This window comes from Microcaecilia unicolor, chromosome 2 (genome assembly GCF_901765095.1).
Source record: "Microcaecilia unicolor chromosome 2, aMicUni1.1, whole genome shotgun sequence".
In the NCBI taxonomy this organism is placed as follows: domain Eukaryota; kingdom Metazoa; phylum Chordata; class Amphibia; order Gymnophiona; family Siphonopidae; genus Microcaecilia; species Microcaecilia unicolor.
Genome location: NC_044032.1, coordinates 402,941,411 through 402,963,872, shown reverse-complemented (window position 1 = coordinate 402,963,872; position 22,462 = coordinate 402,941,411). Strand labels below are relative to the sequence as shown.

General features: G+C 43.2%; 1 protein-coding gene across 2 annotated transcripts in view; it reads left to right on the top strand.

Moving 5' to 3' along the window:
- NUP54 (nucleoporin 54) overlaps nt 1-22,462 on the top strand; it is a 325,681-nt gene that overhangs the window by 285,825 nt on the left and 17,394 nt on the right. For both annotated transcript variants that reach the window (XM_030190649.1, XM_030190648.1), the window contains 2 exons: nt 14,854-14,973; nt 16,770-16,880. In XM_030190649.1, the coding sequence (XP_030046509.1) occupies nt 14,854-14,973; nt 16,770-16,880 (231 nt within the window). The remainder of the gene's footprint in view (nt 1-14,853; nt 14,974-16,769; nt 16,881-22,462) is intronic.

Below are 22,462 nucleotides of genomic sequence, written 5' to 3'. Positions count from 1 at the left end.
AAGTAGAATCAGAGGAGGCAGGACAGGTATAAGGAATATCACATGAGCTGAATGCAGCCCAGTCTCAGCGCTGTTGCTGCTGCTGGCAATCTAGAGTGAGACGCTTAAAGGATTAGGGGGGTGGGAGGTAAGGAAGAGGGAGAATGAATATGAGATAGTACTAACCCAACCAGCTGGAGAAAAAGTGGTGGACTGTTTAACAAATGAACCGTAGAGACATGATGATTAATCTTGATTCCATCCTCTTTCATTCTCTTTATATGGCCCCTCATTTCAGAGGTTTCTTTGAACTTAAACAGGCCTGTTTCCTGTTCATTTATACCATGTAGGTATTTTAATGTGTCTTATGCTTATGGCTTTTGCCATTGTCTTTCTTTTTCTTTTCTTTTTTTAACGTTTTATAATTATTGAATTTTCTTTATAGAATAACGAAGCAATAAACACTTGTACAGAAATCGATTTAGGAAATAGAAAGTATAAACATTACAAAATTATAAAGGGAACAACTCTTAAAGCATAAATTCCACAACATTGTGGGGGGTAGTATGCCAAAGGAAAATTCAAGGAAAATATATAGACCAAAAAATTAAAGCCCACAGTAGCACAAACTCACTCCAGAATATATTCAAAAGCTTTTAACACACACACGAGGGGCACTTCGAATATTTGGTGATGCCGTTCGGCCTATGCAACGCCCCAGCGGTCTTCCAAAACTTTGTGAACTTCATCTTTCAGGATCTCCTCTATAAAACGGTTATTGTCAACCTAGACGACATCTTGATCTTCTCTCCCTCCAGTCAGGACTACCTTTCCCACGTGCGCACCATTCTCCAGCGGCTTCGGGAGCATCGGTTGTTTGCCAAATTGGAGAAGTGTGCCTTCCACCAGCACGAGATGCTGTTCTTGGGGTACATTATATCTGGTCAGGGGCTACGGATGGATCCAGCTAAGCTCCTAGTCATTCGCAACTGGCTGGTACCCCAGGGACTCTGGGCTCTACAAAGGTTCCTGGGGTTTGCAAATTACTACCGATAGTTTATTCTGAATTATTCCCTGATCACTGCACCCTAAACCGCCCTCACCAAGAAGGGAGCGGATGTGAGGAATTGGTCTCAAGAGGCCTTGACCACTTTCTCCACACTGAAGGAGGCTTTTCTTGTTGCTCCAGTACTCCGGAGCCCTGATCCAGCTAAGCCTTTTCTGGTGGAGGTGGACGCTTATTCCCTGGGGGCTGGGGCGGTGCTGTCCCAGGCTGGGGAATCAGGAAAGAGGCATCCATGTTTTTTTTCCCCGTAAGTTCTCGGCTGAGAGGAACTATACTATAGGAGATCGGGAATTGCTCAGGGTCAAGTGGGCCATCCAGGAAGGGCGATACCTGTTAGAGGGGGCCACACATCCTGTCACCATCATGACGGACAAGAATTTATTGTACCTACAGGACGCAAAGATTGAATCCATACCAGGCTCATTGGTCCCTCTTCTTCGCACGTTTTGATTTCCGCCAGGTGTTTCGGCCAGCAGAGAAGAATGTTCAGGCGGATGCCCTTTCCCAGGTATTTGAGGCACCCGGAGATCCAGAGGAGTCTTACCCTATGCTTAACCCAGCTTGCATTCCTACCGCCCTGGGGGTTTCCACCTCACACAAGACCACAGTACCTTCTCAGCTTCGGAGGAAGGTACTCCAGTGGGGGCATTCCTCAAAGTTCGCCGGTGACTTTGGGTTTCAGAAGACTTACCATCTGATCTCCCGTTCTTACTGGTGGCCCCGAATGGCACAGGACATTCGTCATTTTGTCTCCACCTGTCCCGTTTGTGCTCGGAGTATGGCATCCCATGAAAGACCTTGGGGGCAATTACAACCCTTTCCTGTTCCCCAGCAGCCCTGGCAAGAGATTTCGATGGACTTCATCACTGACCTGCCATCTTCCCAGGGGAACATGGTCATCTGGGTGGTTATCGACCGGTTCTCTCGGGTGGCTCATTTTGTTCCCATGAAAGCGCTACCCACGGCCTCCACCCTTGCTACCAGTTTCATCAGCCACATCTTTCGTCTGCATGGAGTACCTCAGCGAATTGTCAGCGATAGAGGTTCCCAGTTTACATCCCGGTTTTGGAGAGCACTCTGCACTACTTTTGGTATCACTCTGCTATTCTCTTCAGCATATCATCCACAAACTAACGGGATGGCTGAAAAGGTGAATCAGACCCTCAAAGCCTTTCTACGAGCCTACACTAACCATCGCCAAGATGACTGGGCTTCTCTATTGCCCTGTGCTGAGTTCGCCTACAATAATAGTGTTCATTCCGCCTCCCAGACATCTCCATTTTTGTTGTGTTTGGATGTCATCCACGGTTGCCTTCTCCCATTCCGGTCACTCAGGTGCTTCCGCAACTACAGCCCACTCACTACTTTCCAGGATACATGGAGGGAGGTCCAGGAACATCTTCTGCAAGCAGCGGTTCGGGCAAAACGGTCTTTTGACCAGCGAAGGCGAGCGGCTCCTGTTTTTCAGCCGGGGGAAAAGGTATGCCTGAGCACTAAACATCTGAGGCTGCGGTTGCCATCTTTTAAGTTTGCTCCCAAATTCATTGGGCCATTCCCAGTTTTATCCCGGGTAGGGGCCATCACCTACTGCCTCCAGTTGCCTTGAAACCTTAGAATACACAATACCTTTCATGTGTCTCTCCTAAAACCCTTCCTCACCTCCAGGTGGCATCTGGAGCCTCTTAAGGGGGCTATTCCTGAAGCAGAGGCCAATCCTGAGTACGAGGTGGAGGAGATACTTGATTCTAAATGTCATGGGAGACACCTGCTGTATCTAATCTCCTGGAAGCACTACGGGCCAGAGGACAATTCTTGGGAGTCGGCTAAGAACGTCCATGCTCCTGAGCTGGTGAAAGAATTCCATGCCCAATATCCTGCTAAACCCGGGCCGAGACGGTGAGGAAGAGGTCTTCCGGAGGGGGTTCTGTTACACTCCTACCTTGCTGCTCCTGACGGCGGCCATATTGAGAGGTTCATCTGAGGGGTGGCCACCTTGAGATGCTCATCGATATCAGTTCCTGAAGGTCAGCCATCTTGAGAAGAGCATCTGCACCAGTTCCTGAGGGGCAGCCATCTTGAGGGGCTTATTCCTATGGGTGTGCCCAATGAGGTTCCTCGCCTGTCAGCTGTGGCAGGGATCTCCTGATGAGAGGCCTATTTAAGAACAGAACACTGTCATCAGTTTGCTTCAGCTTCTACTTTGGTGGAGTTCATGGTGTTTCCTGTTGTTTTGCGGATTTGATCATTGCCTGAATCCTGACCACTTCTTTGTTTGTTGCCTGCCTTGACCATTGCCTGAATCCTGACCACTTCTTTGTTTGCTGCCTGCCTTGACCATTGCCTGACTCTGGACCTTCTCTTTGTTTGCTGCTTGCCTAGACTCTTGCCTGTCGTCTGACCACTCCCAGTTGGAGTTCGGAAGTCCTGTTGGCCCCCGGTCCTGGGGGCTCAACCCCCAGGGGAAGGGGTCGCTCCAGGTGAAGTCTCGGGATTGTTCAGCTGTCCTGAGGAGTTCAGGTCCGAGCTTGTCTCATCTGTGCTTCGCTGGGCAGAGGGACTCACAGCATAACAGCAGAGGGTTTCAACGTATCATCAACTATCCAGCTTATAATTGAAAGTGATCGCCGGCCATCGTCCGACACAAATCGGGAGATGGCCGGCAATTTCTTAAAAGCGGAGAAATCGGTATAATCGAAAGCAGCATTTTTGACAGCATCGCCGCTTTCCCGTCGCTTCGCCGGCGAAAGTTCAAGGGGGCGTGTCGGTAGATTAGCGAAGGCGGGACATGGGCGTGGCTACCAGATGGCCGGCTTTCGCTGATAATGGGGAAAAAAAGCGGCGTTAAGCAATATTTCGCCGGCTTTACTTGGTCCTTTTATTTTCACGACCAAGCCTCAAAAAGGTGCCCCAACTGACCATATGACCACTGGAGGGAATGGGGTATCCCCATACTCCCGCGGTGGTCCCCAATCCCCTTCCAAACTAAAAAAATAAAACTAAAAACCTTTTTTGCCAGACTGTATGCCAGCCTCAAATGCCGTACCCACCTCCATGACAGCAGAATGTGTTGTATCCTCTGACAGCCTTTCCCTGGTTGCGATGTGGCTCTCGGGTGAGTGTGACACCTTTTCTGTTAAGTGCCCTGCAGAGTCACATTAGCAATGCATTGTGGTGGGTGTAGGGTACTGGGCTCTACTCCCATGGTGCTTTTCCCCCCTGCTAACTGGGTCAGAGTGTGCCCTGTTTTGTTTCCTGTTGTAGTCCATGCGGTAGTGGCCATTTTTGTAAGCCAGTTTTAGTTCCCTTTCCTGTGTTACCCACGTTAGAGAGCGTAGTTCTTACCTTGAATGGTGCTGAAAGAGGGCATTGTACACCATTGTGCCAGCTCTGACCTACTGCTAATCTTAGTACCTGGGGACTCTTTACCAGTGGGGCACAACCTCTGATCTGCAGTTACCTGTGAGTAAACGTGGTTATTTCAAGAAAGGATTTTTTCAGAGAGATTAGTCTTCAGGTGTGAACTGGTGTGCCAAAGTTATACAGCAGCAATAAGTCCTAGAGGCTGTATGCAGGTCCCTGGAGCAATTTTAGTGGGTGCAGTACATTTGTGGGTAGTGGGTTTGGGGGGGGGGGGGGTTGGGGGCTCAGCTCCCAAAGTAAGGGAACTATGAACGTGGGAGCTTTTCTGAAGTCCACCGCAGTGACCCCTAGGGTGGCTGGTTGGTATCCTGGCATGTCAGGGGGGCCAGTGCACTAAAAATGCTGGCTCTTCCCACAGCCAGATGCCTTGAATTTGGCCGGGGTTTGAGATGGCCGACATAACTTTCCATTATTGCTGAAAAACAAACCCGGCCATCTCAAACCCGGTGAACTCTACGGCATTTGGCCGGGCTAAACCGTATTATCGAAAAAAAGATGGCCGGCCATCTTTTTCAATAATACGGTTCCGGCCAGCTGTAGCGCCGCCGCCAACATAGATCGCCAGCGACGTTCGATTATGCCCCTCTATGACACCTAGATTCTTTTCCTGGCTGGTGGTGATGTCTCCTAATGTGGAACCTTGCATCATTTAGCTATAATTTGGATTCCTCTTTCCCACATGCATCACTTTGCAGCTGCTCACATTATTATTTTTTTATTTTTTATTTTGCTCACACCTTTTCAGAAGTAGCTCATGGTGAGTTACATTCAGGTACACTGGATATTTCTCTGTCCCAGGAGGGCTCATAATCTAAGTTTGCACCTGAGGCAACGGAGGGTTAAGTGACTTGCCCAAGATTACAAGGAGCAGCAGTGGGATTTGAACCAACCACCTCTGGATTGCAAGACCAGTGCTCTAACCACTAGGCCACTCCTCCACATTAAATGTCGTCTGCTATTTGGTTGCCCAGTTGCCCAGTCTCATGGGGTCCTCTTGCAGTTTTTCACAGTCCTCTTGTGATTTAATAATTTTGTGTCATCACCAAATTTAATTACCTCACTAGTTATTCCCATCTCTAGATCATTGATAAATGTTTTTTGGTTTTTTTTTAGTCTTAGTATTTTTATTAATTTTTGTTACAAAGAGTAAAACAAGAATTAACAGTCGTAAAACAAGAATTAACAGTCATAAAACAAGAAACATTAAGTAATTTTGATTAAGAATCCAAAATTTAAAAAAAAGGAAAATGAGGATATATAATATACTAAAATAAAATATGATTCATGCATAAGCCAAGTTACATGAATTAAGGCAAATATATATATGCAACATTTTACAGTAGACATCTTTAAAATAAGATACAAGTGGAGACCATTTTTTCTAATGCAAAGCAAAATGAAGAGATATTTTAGCAAAATATGTTTCATATTTATAAGTTTGAAATAGTAAATTCCACCATTCTTGGTAAGTAACTTGTTGCAAGGCCTTCCAATGCGAAAAAATTACTTTCAGAGCTAAGGTCAACATGGTATTAACAAGAATACATTCATTAGATTTTAGAACGTTTTTAAAACATTGACCTTTAAATATCACATATATCTTTCCAAAATTTTAGAATACATATGCATTCAAATATAAGATGTTTAATATTACCTTGTTGAGATTAGCAGGACCAGCATAAATTAGAATTAGAGGGGTCAATTATGTGCAATTTAAGAGGTGTCCACATGGATCTATGCATAAAGAAATGCAGGGATTGCAATGTTGATGAAGATTTGGAACATTTATTTATTTTTTAAAATTTTTGTTACATTTGTACCCCGCGCTTTCCCACTCATGGCAGGCTCAATGCGGCTTACATGGGGCAATGGAGGGTTAAGTGACTTGCCCAGAGTCACAAGGAGCTGCCTGTACCTGAACTGGGAATCAAACTCAGTTCCTCAGTTCCCCAGGACCAAAGTCCACCACCCTAACCACTAGGCCACTCCTTCATATCTGCTCCCATAGTTTATCTGAAATAGACTGTTGGATATCTTCCTCCCAACATTTACGTAAGTCTATACATTTAATAGAAAATTTACTTAGAATGTATTTGTATATGTGGGAAGCAGCATGGCCTGTATGTTGGAGTCGCATATTTATATCAATGAGCTCTGGGGTTTGAGACATTTGTTGAATTTGTAAATTACTTTTTTTCAACATAGAGCTAATCTGTAACCATTGATAAAATTGAGAATCTAATAAAGAAAATTCAGTTTTCATAGCTGAAAAAGATTTCCAAGTTTGGCTTTTTAAGTCAATAAAATCATAAAGGGCCCTTATTCCTATACGCTGCCATTGTGACCAAGAAACTTGTTTTTTATCAGTTTTAAATTTGGAGTTGTTCCATATAGGCACAAATGTTGTAATGGGTCAAGGAGTGCCTAACAATTTATCAAAAGATGACAGTAATTTATGAGTAACATTAATGATAGGATTAGAGATAATATTTTTAGGAAGGCGCATGCCAATTAGATGAGAATGTATTAATGGGTCTATAATAGATTGCTCAAATATTAGCCATCTAGGCATAGAGGCAACATTCTACTACTACTATTTAACATTTCTAAAGCACTACCAGGGTTGCGCAGCGCTGTACAATTAACAAAGAAGGACAGTCCCTGCTCAAAGGAGCTTACAATCTAAAGGACAAAAAGTGCAGTCAATCAAGATTGAGGCACATTCAAGGGAGTAATCCATTCCAAACCCTGACGTATAATAAAAGCTTTATGATATGATAAGAGGTCAGGGAATCTAACTCCACCTTGTAATTTAGGCAGTTTTAATTTGCCTAAGGAGATTCTGGGTATCTTAAGATTACATAAAAAGTTAGAGAGTAATTTTTCCAACCTTCTATAGAAAGAACAAGGAAAAAGAAGAGGGATCATGCTCAAAGTATATGTGATCTTAGGTACTATCATCATTTTAAATTTAGTGGGGACCATGATGATAAGGAGGTCTCAATTTTTGCAAAACTTTTATCAGAGTTTATTTTGATAGTAGTTAAGAGATCTCTATCAAAGAACATACCAAGATATTTAATAGAGGAGACTACCCATTTAAGAGGAAAACCTTGAATAGTGAATGAATTGGAAAGTTCCCCATTAGCTGCAATTCGTGCAGAAGGTGATGAGTATATTAATTGTAGCATATGGAGGAAGAGTTCAGGAAAACCAAACTGCCCAAGAACATTAAACAAATATTTCCACCCTACCCGGTCAAATGCTTTTTCAGCGTCTAAAGAGACAGCTAATGTAGGGTAGTCCTTTGGACGGGCAGAATGGATGATATGACACAATAGTCTAGTATTATCAGCACCATACCTAGATTTAATGAAACCAGCCTGATCTCTATGTATGAGTGAATGAATAATTTTCCCTATTCTACAACATAAAAGTTTTGTATAAATGAGTCTGTATTTAATAACGAGATTGGCCTATATTTTTTTCTTTCAGATAAACCAATACTTTCTGAATAAGTTTCCTAATGTTTTATTATGGCTGAGTTTTAATGGAATACAAAGTTTTTGTTGTATGTGCCTGCTTTGTTTTGATGATTTATTTCCTTTTTGTTTTTCTGTCTCACTCTTCCACTTCCTACAGCTTCCTAGATGTGGACTATAGTTAATTGTATTTTTCTCCTATTTTATAATTGTGATATGGGATATTTCATTTATTTTCCTTGCTTTGTATTGTATAATTAGGGAAACTTAATTTTAAAAAAATCTCTTGGGTGCAGCCTACGAAAGAATTGGGCTGGTGTAGGGACAGGCAAGGCCGCAAACAGATACAGCAACATAGGGAGCAACTTAGGGTCTGAATCCATGCCAAAAACTGTCCTGAAATGCCAACCTCCACAAAAACCCTAAAAAGATAGAATCACGAAACCTTATCAAAGGCTTTCTTCACGTCAGTGCCCAAAATTACAGACGGAGCTCATTGATGCCGAGCAGACCACACCAAATGACACACTGGGCGAATGTTATTGAATGTCTGATGGCCATGAATGAAGCCTGACTGGTCATCTGCCACTCACTGGGGTATGTACTGCTGTAAACGCTGAGCCAGAATTTTCATGAGAATCAACTCCCAATGGAGAAATGGGGCGATAGGAGCCATAGGGGGCCTTCCCCGGTTTGGGAATCAAGGTCACTCCAACCAAGCACCAAGAGTGAGGCAACCCCTTCCCCAATGAATTCAACAGTCTAGTCAACGGTCCAATCAAATAACCCTTAAAATGCTTATAAAACTTATTAGAGTTGCCGTCCAATCCCACGGTCTTCCCATGATGCAGATCTTTAATGGCCCAACCAACCTCATCCTCCGTAATAGGCCTGGACAACTGTGCCGCCTCAGCTGACGATAGACTGTGGAGCTCTATACCCACAAAAAAAGGGATCAAGTGTAGCTGGAGAGGCGTCTTGCTTGGGACAATACAACTGACGATAGAAATTCATAAAAGTCTCATGAATATTCTCCAGACTTTTATGCATGCAACCCACCCTCACCTCAAATCTTTAGAACCATATTTTGCTGTGCCTGCTGCTTAAGCTTGTGAGCCAACAACCTCCCAGCCTTGTTGCCCCCCTCAAAAAATTCCTGCTGTAATGTAAGCAGCTTCTCATTGATATCAGACAAATTAAGCTCCCTTAACTCCATCCAATGCCTATCTATCAGGGGCAACAAAGAATGTACCTATCCCACCTATTTATGAGCATGCTCCAAAGAGTAGAGCCTCTGTTGCAATTCAAGGTGCTTTCAGGTTCACTCCCTATTGCAATAAGCTGGCAAAGCAATGAGCTTCCCGCACAAAACAACTCCAGAGCATCGCAGGGGAGATCTGTGTCGGGTCATTAAACTCAAAATACTCAAGTCCTCCACCTGCTCTACAGTAGCGGGATCCTGCAGCAACGCATCCACAAGTTGCCAAAACCTCTGCTCTCGCAGTCAGAACCCCAGTTGCAACACCATCAGAACCGTAGCATGATACTATCAGACCATCACCTCAATTCCAACAATCTGAACCCTAGATACCACCTCCTTGCTCACCAGCCACATACTGATTCTAGAATAGGTTTCACGAACCTGCTAGTGGAACATAGGATGATAGAATCTGCACACACTGACTACATCCCCATTGGACAAAAGATTGCTTAGTTGCTTCCTATCAGGCTTGCCGTATCCCACCACCTGTGCAAAACTATCGAGAGCAGTATTCAATGTGATGTTAAAATCCCCACCTGTTAAAAGCTGACCCTCAGCCTTGTCCATGATGAGCCTACCCCCAAGGACCTAAAAAACTGGCCCTGCTCCAAATTGGGAGCAGGAACATTGAACAATGTATAGGATTGCTGATCAATCTCCACTAAGAAGGAGGCATTTCCCCTCTTTGTCTCTAACAATATCATGAATCACTGGGGAGATGGAATTAGCAAACAATATACAAACTCCATTCGTTTTAGACTTAAGTCTATTAGAAGCAAAATACATTTTTGAGTACCTCTTATGACAAAACAAGGCTTTGTGTTTTGTCAAGAAGTGTGTTTCCTGCTCAAATCCTGCATCCATATGCACCCACTCAGCTTCCTTAAAAAAGAGTTCTCTCTTATTGGGAGCGTTAAGGCCCCTAACATTAAATGTAAAACAATGTAGGTGCTTAGAGCGCATGGAAAAACTACAGTGAAAGATAATGACAATGACAATTTCCGAAAGTGTATCAAGCAACCCACCACACCCTACCACACGTTCAAACACCCCGCCATGCACACTCCAGCCAGCTGGCCCCCACACATCCAACACCAACCTTCCCTGCCCCCATCCGCATAGTCAGACGGCTTCCCATAGTATAGGCCTGAGAAAGAAGAATGCCACCCACCAAGTCACATCCCCATACAAGGCTTCCCAGAATAGTAGAACAGACTCACAAAAAGAAGTCAACCCCAAAGTGCAAAAAAAAAAAAGGCAGAGTGAAATACTGAGCAGTTGTAAAGAGCAATGGTGAATCCTGCAAAACGCAATACACAAACAACTCAGATAAATCCAAGATCTCATACAGAAGTATCATACTAGATTGCAGGCAAAAACGCCACACGATGAAGAGTACTTCTTGGAGAGAGTCCAGCAGCAATAGTAGCATCATCAGTGGTGTCAGTCAGACTGGCTTGGGGCTGTTGGCCTATGCTGCAAGTGGCTCTTCTGATCCCCCCGTCACCATCACTGACTGGCAGGAGGCCACACCAAGACCCCAGTCGTTACAACATCCACAGAGTCTTCCCGCCACAAGTTGGCTGAAAGGAGTAGAGCCAAAGAAATTTCACTTTATTATCTGCCAAACAGTACATATCTGGGTGGAACTCACAACGGCTGGAGGGTTATAGCTGAAATGTTTGCAAAGAGCCCTACCATAGCGCCATCCATGAGAATATGACCCACCCTACAGGCTGCTTGTAAAACCCATTCCTTAATTGGAAAGCATAGAAAGCAAGCAATAAAATCACACTGTCTGCCAACCTTCTTGGGCCTCAAGTCCTGATGCACTCGCTCAGAGTCTATCAGAGGCAGTTCCACAGTTTGATCTGCAGTACGGAGCAATTGGTGGCAGACCTGCAACATAATGTCCACCATGTAATGTTCCTGCTTCATGTCTGGAACTCCTCATGCCTGGAGATTGTTTCTGCGTGTTCTATTCTCTTCATCCTCCACCCATCAAGGAGATCTTCATATTTATTGTCCATATTATCAACTATCTTATGGCCACAAATTGGCCACATCTTGATCATGTCAAATAACACGCTCTTGATGTCCGATATCATCAATATTTTAATGCAAACTAGCCACATCCACCAGGAGTTCTTGCTTAAGGCTCTCCATAGTAGATTTAAGGTCTGCTATCCATACTTTTATATCCATCTGGCTTACTAGAGCTTGCTCCATGGACAGCGTGCCATCATCCAAAGCTTCAGCCTCTAGAGCATCTCGCAGCAAGCCCGCTGAAGTTGCAACCTGCTCCATCTTAGCTCCGCCACGTTCTGACTTACCCAGAGCTCGGTACACATATGATTTTAAATCTGGCTTTAGTTTGCGGCTCACCATCGTTCTCTCCAACAGTCCCAGGGTTGATCACAATCCTTCCAGACAAGAAGTAAATCTGGGTAAGCCGCTAGTTATTACTTATTACACAGAGTATGGAGGAGCTTGTTGACTAGGCTGCAGTCAGCAAGATGATGTCACTTTCCTCCGTCTACATTTTGTTTTTGAGCACAATAATACTGTACTAATCATCTCTTTAGATCTCATGACTGCCTTCGATCTTATTGACAACACTATTCTCCCGACTGACCTCCTGTGGTATTTCAGGAACAGTGTTTCAGTGGTTTTCTTCACTCCTGACCAATCGTACTTTTCAAGTTCAGCTTCCTTCTTCTACATCCAGTCCCTATTCTCTCCCGATGTTCCACAGGATTCTGTGCTCTCCCCACTTATCTTTAATCTCTTTCTCAGCCCACTGGCAACATTGATTCAGTCCTTTTCCTGTTAAGTTCTATATGTATGCAGATAACATTTTCTTAGTTTCCAAACAAAACCCTCTTTTCCCAGACTTAATTTCTCTTCAATACTGCCTAGATGCAATAGACGCCTGATATTCTTCTAATAAGCTTATCCTCAAACCAGATAAGACTGTGGGTCTCTGGGTAACTGGCTATAGGTCCCACATAAATCTCTCTCCTGTTTTGAGAAACTTCTCGATCTCTCTTGTAAATTCTATATGCTACCTTGGCGTTACTCTGGACTCCCAGTTGTGCTTACATCTTGTCTGTCCACACCTGTTTTTTTTCTCTTTTCGACTTATCTGGTCTCTCCACACTTATATTAATGACTGCCTGTACTTCTCTTCTCTATTCCCTTGTTCCAACCCGCTTGGACTATTGTAATAATGTTTATTCAGGTCTCCCAATTTATTCCTTAAAGTGTCTCCAGATTGTACCAAACACTGCCATCTGAATCCTCGCACATGCTGACTGCTGTAAACACATTACTCCTCTTCTTATTCAGTATCACTGGCTTCCGGTTACCTTTTTTTATTCAGCACAAGATTCTTACACTTGCACATAAGGTTCTACATTATGGAACTCCTTCATATCTTGTTTCACTTGTCTCCTATACCCCATCTTGTCTCCTCCATTCTGCTTTTGTTCATCGCCTGGCCCCACCCCCAGTCCATTGTTATCTCCTTGTCTCTACTCGACGCTCTTCCTTCTTTTTCCAGCCCCCTGCCTCTGGAATTCACTTTCCCCAGATATCTGTTCAGATTAATCGCATACGAAATTCTGTGCCGCCTTAAAAACCTGTCTTTTCTCTTTTGCCTTCCCCCAAAGTTTAGTCGGTTGATGTGGTGCGTTGTGATTAGAGTATTTTCTTTTCTCTTTTTTCCTATTTTTCCCCCCACCTTTCCCTTTACTATGATTCATTGGAGTTCTTTTCCATTACTTTCTTATACTTGACATTTTGTGAACTGCCTTGGTTGTTCTAGTGAAAGGTGGTTCACAAGTGATGCACATTGGGAAGAAGAATCTGAATCATAGTTACTTGATGCTAGGGTCCACCTTAGAAATCGGCACCCAAGATGTAGGTGTCATCGTAGACAATATTCTGAAATTCTATGCCCAGTGTGTGACGGCAGCCAAAAAAGCAACAGGATGATAGGAATTATTAGGAAAGGGATGGAAAATAAGAGTAAGAGCATTATAATGCCTCTATATTGCTCCATGGTACCACCTCACCTCGAGTATTGTGTGCAATTCTGGTCACCATATCTCAAAAAATATATATAGCAGAATTAGAAAAGGTTCAAAGAGCGACCAAAATAATAAAGGGGATGGAATGCCTCTCATGAGGAAAAGCTAAAGAGGCTAGGGTTCTTTAACTTGGAAAAGAGACGGCTGAGGGGGATATGATAGAGGTCTACAAACTCCCGAGTGGTGTAAAACAGGTAAAAGTGAATCGATTTTTTTTTACTCTTTGAAAAAGTACAAAGACTAGGGGACATTCAATGAAGTGGTAATACTTTTAAAATGAATGAGGAAACATTTTTTCACTCAACAAATAGTTAAGGTCTAGAACTTGTTGCTGGAGGATGTGGTAACAGCTGTTACCATATCTTGGTTTAAAACAGTTTTGGACAAGTTCCTTGAGGAAAGTCCATAGTCTGCTATTGAAATAGACATGGGAGAAGCCACTTCTTGCCCTGGGATCAGTATCATGGAATCGTGCTACTGTTTGGGATTCTGCCAGGTACTTGTAACCTGGATTGGCCACTGTTGAAAGCACAATACTAGGCTGGATGGATCGAATGTCGGTGCCCGGACATGGCCTGACATTGAATATCTGGAAATAAAGCCAGTGGCAGTGAAAAAAATCTGACTGCCTCTGGCTGAATATTGATGTCTTACTAGTCGATATTCAGCAGGCGATGATCAGTCACGCTGGCTGTCACCTGCTAAATTAGGCTCCAGTATTCAATACCGGTTTGCTTCTGCCCCCATCGCCCCTGCTGGACCACTAGGGATCTTACATAGGCCTTGGGAGAGCCTATCGTAACTGGCGGGGATGGTTGAGGGGGGGGGGTCTGTCCTTGCTGAGGGGGGATTGGAAGATTTAGGGGGCTGTTTCAGGTGGGTAGGAGAGGTGGGAGCCTTCCTTCTGCTACCTGGAGGTTATCCATGCACTGGCCAATATTCAGACTGATGCCTGGTTAACCTCACACATAAAATTAGGACAGCCTTTTCTCTGTCCTAACTTTATTTGGTTACCTAGATGGTTAACAGATTTAATATCACCACGAACCAGCTAGGTCGCCACTCTGCCCTAACTCCACCGTCAGACCACTCAGTTTCAGCATGGGTATTTAGAGGGGATATTTAGTGGCACTATTCAGTTAAATGCTGCTGCATTTTCCCAGATTGCTATGCACAAGTGATTTAAATAGCCAGTAGCCTCTCCTGGCCATTTAAATCTCTTTGTATATCTGCCCCTTAGATTTTAAGCCCTCCTAGGACAGGGAAATATGTACTATATTTGAATACAGATCATCTTGAGCTACTACTGATAAGACGTGAGCTTTGAAGTCCAAGGCTCTGAAGATTTTAGTTCTAACTATAAACTGAATTGTCTGTGAAATTTTTTGCCACTGCTATTGTTTTAACTAGCTCTTACCCATTGGCAGATAACCAAACAGGCCGGGTCATAAACTCAGTCTTTAGAATCAGGCTATACATACTGTAAGTATATGCATATCCCCAATAGGCAATGTATTTTTGATTTACTGTTTATATGCTTTTCCTAATTCACAGGTTTTAATTAAGCAGGAGATTCAGAGAAAAAGTGGCTATGCCATCCAGGCTGATGAGGAGCAACTTCGTGTACAGTTAGACACCATTCAGTGTGAACTCAATGCACCAACTCAGTTCAAGGTAAGGTATGACTTGTAGATAGGATAACCATCAGCATGATGCATTTAGTAAAGATGTGTACAGATGGATTTATTTTATTTGGATTTTGCTCACTCCTTTTCAGTAGTAGCTCAAGATGAGTTACTTTCAGTTAACTGGGTATTTCTCTGTCCCTGGAGGGCTCACAATCTAAGTTTGTACCTGAGGCATTGGAGATCACAAGGAGCAGCAGTGGGAATTGAACCGAGCACCTCTGGCTGTCTAGACAGGCGCTCTAACCACTAAGCCACTCCAAGTCCATTTATTTATTGTTTGTTTCTTTATTAACTGCCTTTTTGAAAAGATTTGTAACTTGCAATTATGTTAACAGCATAGCAAAAGTAAAATGACCAAATATAAGCATATATAGAATCAATGAAGTAAAGTTAGAGATGGCAAATTGAACCCTAGCGATAGGACTAACATGAAATAGTATCAGAAATATAGACATATAACAGCACTGTAAAACATAACAGACATATGATAAATGTCATCAGAATACAAATGATACCATAATAGGCAGTATGGAAGAACATTCATATAACATGCATATGATACTCACAATGTCACCACAATACAAATTAAACACTTAAATAAGCATGCATTAGAACATTCAAATAACATATTGTACAATACAGTGAATCATCTTAATAGGTAGTTGGGATATATAGACAGGACAAACTGAAGACAAATTATATATACAATTATATGTACAATTGAATAAGATATGAGGAATTAGTCTTTTATAGGATTTGTTGTAAGATAGCCCAGGGTCAGAGTGAGTGGATAGTCCGTTGCTGTATATATATGAATACTTCTATTGGTGTATGGTGCTTGTTGATGAAACAATTTCTATACTATGATAAAGCAAGCAAAGTGTCCACTTAGTTTTTCTTTGTTGGAGGAAAAGACTTCAGTTGCTCGTTTTTTTGTGTAAGGAATACACTTATTTGATACCGAGTGAGCTTCCTCATCAGCCAAAAACCTCCGTTTTAACTTATTATGTCCAATTTGTAAATATGTATAGTTATGACTCTTTAATCGTCTAACAAGTCATTGACCATGAAATAAAGATTGAAAAGGGCACTTATCTGATTTGGTTTCTGTGTAGTGGGTTACTCTACAGAGCTTCTGTTTCACGATATCTTCCTCGGGAGACAAACCGGGAGCCAGGCAGACTTCTGCCCTTTTTGCTCAATCTCAAGTCTTTTCATTGAAAGAGAAAAGACTTGAGATCGAGCAAAAAGGGCAGAAGTCCATCTGGCTCCCAGTTTGTCTCCTGAGGAAGCTGTCATGAAACAGAAGCTCTGTAGAGCAAACCACTACACAGAAGCCATACTTCACATAAGTGCCCTTTTCAATCTTTTTTTCATGGTCAATGACTTGTTAGACGATTAAAAAGTCACAACTATACATATTTACACATTAGACACTGTAAGTTAAAACGGAGGTTTTGGGCTGATGAGGAAGCTCACTCGGTGTCAAATAAGTGTATTCCTTACACACACAAAAAAAACGAGCAACTGAAATCTTTTCCTCCAACAAGAAAAACTTAAAGTGGGCACTTAGCTTGCTTATCATAGTATAGAAATTGCATATATATATGAACAAATAAGGAAGCAAAAGGACTTAGCGGGCAAAGTACTTGCTCATGTTTCTTCTCTGGGAAAAAGGAAGCCACGTCAGAGACATGATTTATTGTGATGCTTAGAGAGACAATAACTTTGGTATGGTATACTGTACAACACTAACATTTTGGCACCTAACCTTTTTCCCAGGGGCGACTAAATGAACTGATGTCACAGATTCGGATGCAGAATCACTTTGGAGCTGTAAGGTCTGAGGAGAGGTATTATGTAGATGCTGATCTCCTGCAGGAAATCAAACAGGTTTGTGATGGTTTTAGTGATTCCAGAGATTATTCTTCTTTGGATGTGGGGAATAATGCAGAGCTCAAATGTAGCTTAATGTCCAAAGGTGACTGGCTGATAAATGTGCTGAAAGTAGCCAGTTAACGTTGGTTCCTGTTTTGATAGATTTCATAATAAAATTGCTCATTACTAAAGTCAGTGTCTGAAACTGAACTTTAATTTAAAAAAAAAAAGAGAGAGAGAGAGGCAAGAATCAGAGAATTTGGCAACTAATGAGGACTGTAAGGTCCATCTTATGTGTCCAGTTTTATTCCCAGGGCTGTTTTAATCTACGTGCAAAAGGGGCAGCCACTCATAACAGGGAGTCCATAGGTAAAAGCGTAACGTTTTCAAGGGCACCTGCTTTAATTTACAGCTAGTCCCTAAAACATAAACTGTGTAGTGAAGCACTTGGGAAGTTATGTCAAAGGCTTGGGTTACTGCAGTGGCCAGAGCTTTGAAGCAGTCATCCTATTTCTGTCTGTGCCAAGAACAATGCTGTTCTGTCTAGCCGATGGTGCTGTGGAGCAGCACAAGCCACAGGAACAGGCAACACTGCACATAAGCATGCTGCAACCTGTTTCCTCCCTTTGACCCAGTATTGTCTGTTCAGGGGTGGACTGTGGGTCTCTGTCCATGTACAGGCAGCACTGCCCCTCCCCACCACCTCTCTCAATTCCTGCGTTTCCTGTTCAAAAGCAGCCATGGGAATAGCAGCACTGCTTCCACATAGGCAGAGACCCCATAACTTGCCTCTGAGCAGAAAATGCCAGAATTGAGGGAGCAAGCAGACTGTAGTGTGTCTGACCAAGTGCAGTGTTGCCTGTCCACACTGCACAGGAATGGGGATAGCGGGAATCCCACAGATACCCCCTCCAGGACCACAGGGATCCCATGGGGATGGACTAAGGTCCACGGGGATCCCGCGGGGATGGACCCGGGTCCTTTGGGGCTCTCGCAGAACGGAAAGGGAAACAGAGACTATCCAGTGTTCAACTCCCTCCTTCCCATCCACCTCTCCTCCAGCCCTTTATGTCCTTCCCACACATACCGTGCATCACCCTGGTGGTCTAGTGGCTAGCTTCGAGGCAGGAAAGGTCCCCACACTTTCCTGCCCGCTGCTGCTGATCCTTTCGCTGCCACCACTTGTTTAAGATGCCTGCTGAGACTTGTTTGGGTTTTGGCATCAAGATTGATCCGTAGGGCCTCAGAGAAACCAAGGGGAGTGGAAGCCAAGATGGCGGCTTGTGAGGCCCAGCTAAGTCCTTCGGTTTGTTCTGAATGGACTAAGGATATCGTAACAGAAGTGCGCACTGGTGGAAGCTGCCTTGGATGCTAAATTACAGCAAATGCAAGATCGCATCGAGGCTGCTTATGAATGACTGGATAATTTGGAGCTCGAAAACGATGCTCAGCAACATCATGTAGGTTCTTTGGAAACTGGGGCTCAGCATATGGTGGTGGATGCTATGGATCAGCTTCTCCTTGCTTTTAAGCAGACGGAACACAAAGTGGAAACTTTGGAGGGCAGAGCACGTCACAGTAATTTGCGTTTGGTTGGTATTTCTGAGTCCCTAAAGGATGTAGACTTGGTGAAGACTTTCGAGATTTGTCTTCCACAATCCTTAAATTTGACTTTCAGTGAGGATTCTTTTAAAATTAAGTGGACCTGTAGGATTGGTCTCAGGACTGGTGATTCAACCCGTCCTAGAGTGATTATTTTTCGTGTTTATCATTTGGAGCACAAGCGAGTTATCCTGCAAGCCTTGCGTGCTGGACATTGCCTAGCATATAATAACCAGAGATTCCTTAGCATCCCTCCGGACCGGACCAGGATTGGACTGTTGGGTTGTGCCCGCCTACCAGCAGGTGGAGACTGAGAAAAACTCTGACTCTAGAGAGCCAATAGGAGCCCTGGCCATGTGACCTTAGCCTCAGTATTTTCTCAGTCTCTCAGCAGGTAGGAAGTGAGCCCATCTTTTTCTCTATAAGATATTACAGATATATTTATAATACTTCTTCTGTGCCTGGAATCGTAATTAGAGGCTTGACAGGGTTTCTTTTCTTTCTTTGACAGCCTCTGGGGTGTTAAACTCGGGTGTCTCGAGTCCACCCCCCTTCCTCCCCATCTCCCTGGCTTAGCAGGGAAGGGCCGTCCCTTTCTCTGGAAAGGTATACCGTCTTTGGGAGAGGCAGCCACTTTTAATAGGCAGCTGTTTTTAAAGAATTAAATCAAGTAAAAGAAAATTAAAAAAATTAATTCAAATGAAAGGAATTTAAAGGAAGTAGTTTTTGCTTTCCCCAGTCTTATAACGAGCAGGTAGCTCTTCTGTCTTATTCTGTTTGAAGAGTCTTTATTTTCTTTTCTGGCGGAGCTATTTAAAAAAAAAAAAATGAAAAGTCAGCGTCTGTGACTTTAATCGGTGGTTTTTTGTTATCTTAATTATTTTTCCTCTGCTATCCGGCGTTGTTAGCGGCGGTAGTTGTAAAAAAAAAAAAAAGAGAGGCGCGAACTGTTAAGCGCGTGCTCGCTCTTGGACAGGTCTGTATAGCTTGGGAGCTGTATTGACGGTTCCTGTCGGGCCAGAGGCTAAACCATGTTTTGTGCGGCATCGGAGGTTATCTGTTTTTCAGCGGCACGGATTTCCTGCTTCTTCGTCGGTCTGGTCAGTGGTTTTCTCCCCCGAACTTTATTCTTCTCATTTTGGCGCGCTTGGCCGCCATTGTTTTGCCTGCAGCTGCAATTTCCCTTGATGCGGCAGCGTTTTTCTGCTTTTACTGTGTTTGGCTGTTTGTGCAATGGAAAGGAGATATTGTTTCTCCGGTAGTTGGGGCGATTGGTAGTATATTTTCCCCGCAATTAATTTTTACATGTATTTTTCAAGCTATTAAAAAAAAACAAAAAAAAACGAAATGTTACGATGCGAATGGCGCTCATTTTGTTTTTCCCTCTGTTTTTTCTCCGTCGGGGACTTTTTGGTTGCTAGCAATGTTGTGAATTAAAGTGCAGCTCAGTTGGCGATTTCTTTGTTCTTGGCAAGACTCTGATTCAAAGTGCAGCTCAGTCGGGAATTCTCTGTTTTAGACAATGGGGCGAATTAAATTATATCTCAGCTCCAAAATAACCAATTTCCTATTCCTTTCCCTTGTGTGTGATGTTTGGAGGAAAGGTCTTTGCTATTATCTAGCGCAGTTTTTTTGGAGGTCCAGTGTGTGTCACTCTGTGTCTTTCTCATTTCCTGGTGAATAGGACTACATTGTCTAATAGTCAATTGATTAGTACTTTACAAATCTGGCCATAATATCTTAGTTCCTTTCAAGCATTTCCCTTCATGGCTATGATGTTATACAGTGTTTTAAGAACTTAACAAACATTTTCTATGGCATAGGCTATCTGGTTCAGGTGCCATTGTTTGGTACTTTACAATGCTGGACATAAGATCTTAATTCCTTTCAGGAAATTTTCCTCCGTGGCTATGTTCTTATACAGTGTTTTAAGATCTTAACAAACGTTCTCTAGAGCGTAGGCTATATGGTTCAGATGCCATGTGCAATGAAATACATTGTCTGATACTCAATTGTTGCGTACTTTGCAATTCTGGACATAAGGTCTTACTTCCTTTCAGCAATTTTCTTTCATGGCTATGCGTTCTCTTTGGCATAGCAGATGACAGCTGCATAGGCTACATGGTTCAGATGGTTCTCATATTCTAGGAGACTCAGTCCTGTCTACCGAGCACCCAGTTTTCTCAGATGCTTTAGAAGGCATGTTTTATTCACATCTTCTCTACTTTCCAACTGTCTTGGAGTTTCTCATGTGTTATCTTAGTTTTCTTCTAGGACTTACAAGATATATGTCCACTTAGGGAGTAAAGTTATCAGGTCAATTTGCATTTTCTCCCACTTAAGGATAGTGGGAGGTCCTCATGCCATCTACTTGTATTTTTGTTTCCTCTATCTATTCAGCCTGGGCACATGGTAAACATTCTGGTTTTGTCCAGTATGACCATCCATAACATCTGCTATCCCTTTCTCTTCCTTACAGATTTTAGGGTCTTGTTTCAAGCTTTCTTGACGTCAGGTACAGTCTTGTCTCCTGTGGCACAAATTCACCACCTTTTCCGTAATAGGTATTTTCCAAGTCTATTCCTTTTCATATTCATTTTATTCTTCCTCTCTCCAGAGTTTTTTTCTCTTGGAAGGAGATTCACTCATTTTCTGTGCATTTTTTGCCATAAGGGCATAAGTGTTGCCATAATGGGAAAGGCCAAGAGTCCCCATCCTGTTTTCAGATGGGGTCAATCCAGATTGCAAATACCACATTCATATCTTGTGAGTGTGCATCTGTTCATCTCTGTACATCTCAGTGAGGAAGGAGGCATGACATGATACGAGGTTTGGGGAGATCCGGTAAAATTAAAGGCCAGTGTGTCTCAGTCCACGCTCAACATATGGTGATCCTTTCATTTTCATTCTATATGTCCTCATTCCAGACCTTCCTTTCAATTGGAAGGGGATTCTTTCACGTCCTGTGCATTTTTGCTATTAGTATATGAGTATGGTCATACGGGGAAAGTCTAAGAGTCCATTAAGCCCAGCATCCTGTTCTCAGTTGTGGTCAATCCAGGTTGCAAGTACCACATTCATTTCTTATGGATGTGGGTCGGTACATCTTAGTACATTTCAGTATAGGAGGAGTAATGTCCGTGATACGAGGATGATAAGGTCCTCATTACCAGTTTTCTTGCCCTGCTCTTCGGTCTCGCGTCGGCTCCGCGCACTTTTTTCTTAAGTTATGGTCGTAGTAGCAGCGGCGCTCATGAAACTACATCTCGTCGTTTCATCCTTTCCATAGATGTCTGGTTCATTACAGACAGTCTTATTGGCAGAGTTGTCAGGTCAAGCAACGGGTGGTGCATTTCGGGCACACCCTAGGTTATGGGGTGCATGTAGCCAGGTCTCTCATTTGAGCTCTCTTTTGAGCTCTCGTGTGATCTCATTAGATTTCATAGCATGTTTCTATTTTTTCTCTCTTTGTTTAGTCAAGTTGGCGCAGACTGTTTTTGTCTTCTCTACAAGCGTCCCACTTTCTGTTTTCTCTGGATGTTCTTGGGCCTTCGGCCATTACCTTGCTCTATTTTGCAGAGTAAAATTTTACTTTCTAGCTCCCAAGAAGGAATTTTTTCTTCATTCGCTTTGGAGTCTCGGTAGTCTTTTTTGGGCAGCTTTTCACTCTGTCAATTTCGTGACCATTGAAGAAAAAAAAAAAAAAAAAAAGAGTTCTCAGTGGATAGTACCTTAAGGGGAGGTCCCAGTTCTACAACTATTTCTTTTCGCTCTGACCTTCCATGTGCCTCGCTTACTCTCTTGCTAAAAAGACTTGTCAGCGGCAGAGATAGATGCCCTCTCGTATCCAGATATTTATCTCTGATGGAATCCCTCCGCTCAGTTGGCCTCTGTATTCTCACTAGTGGTCTGGTGGTTGAGATTGAGCATTCTTCCTGCAGGTATGCCGGGAGCATATACACAGTGACCAGTTTTTTGATGGCTGCATCTGTGAA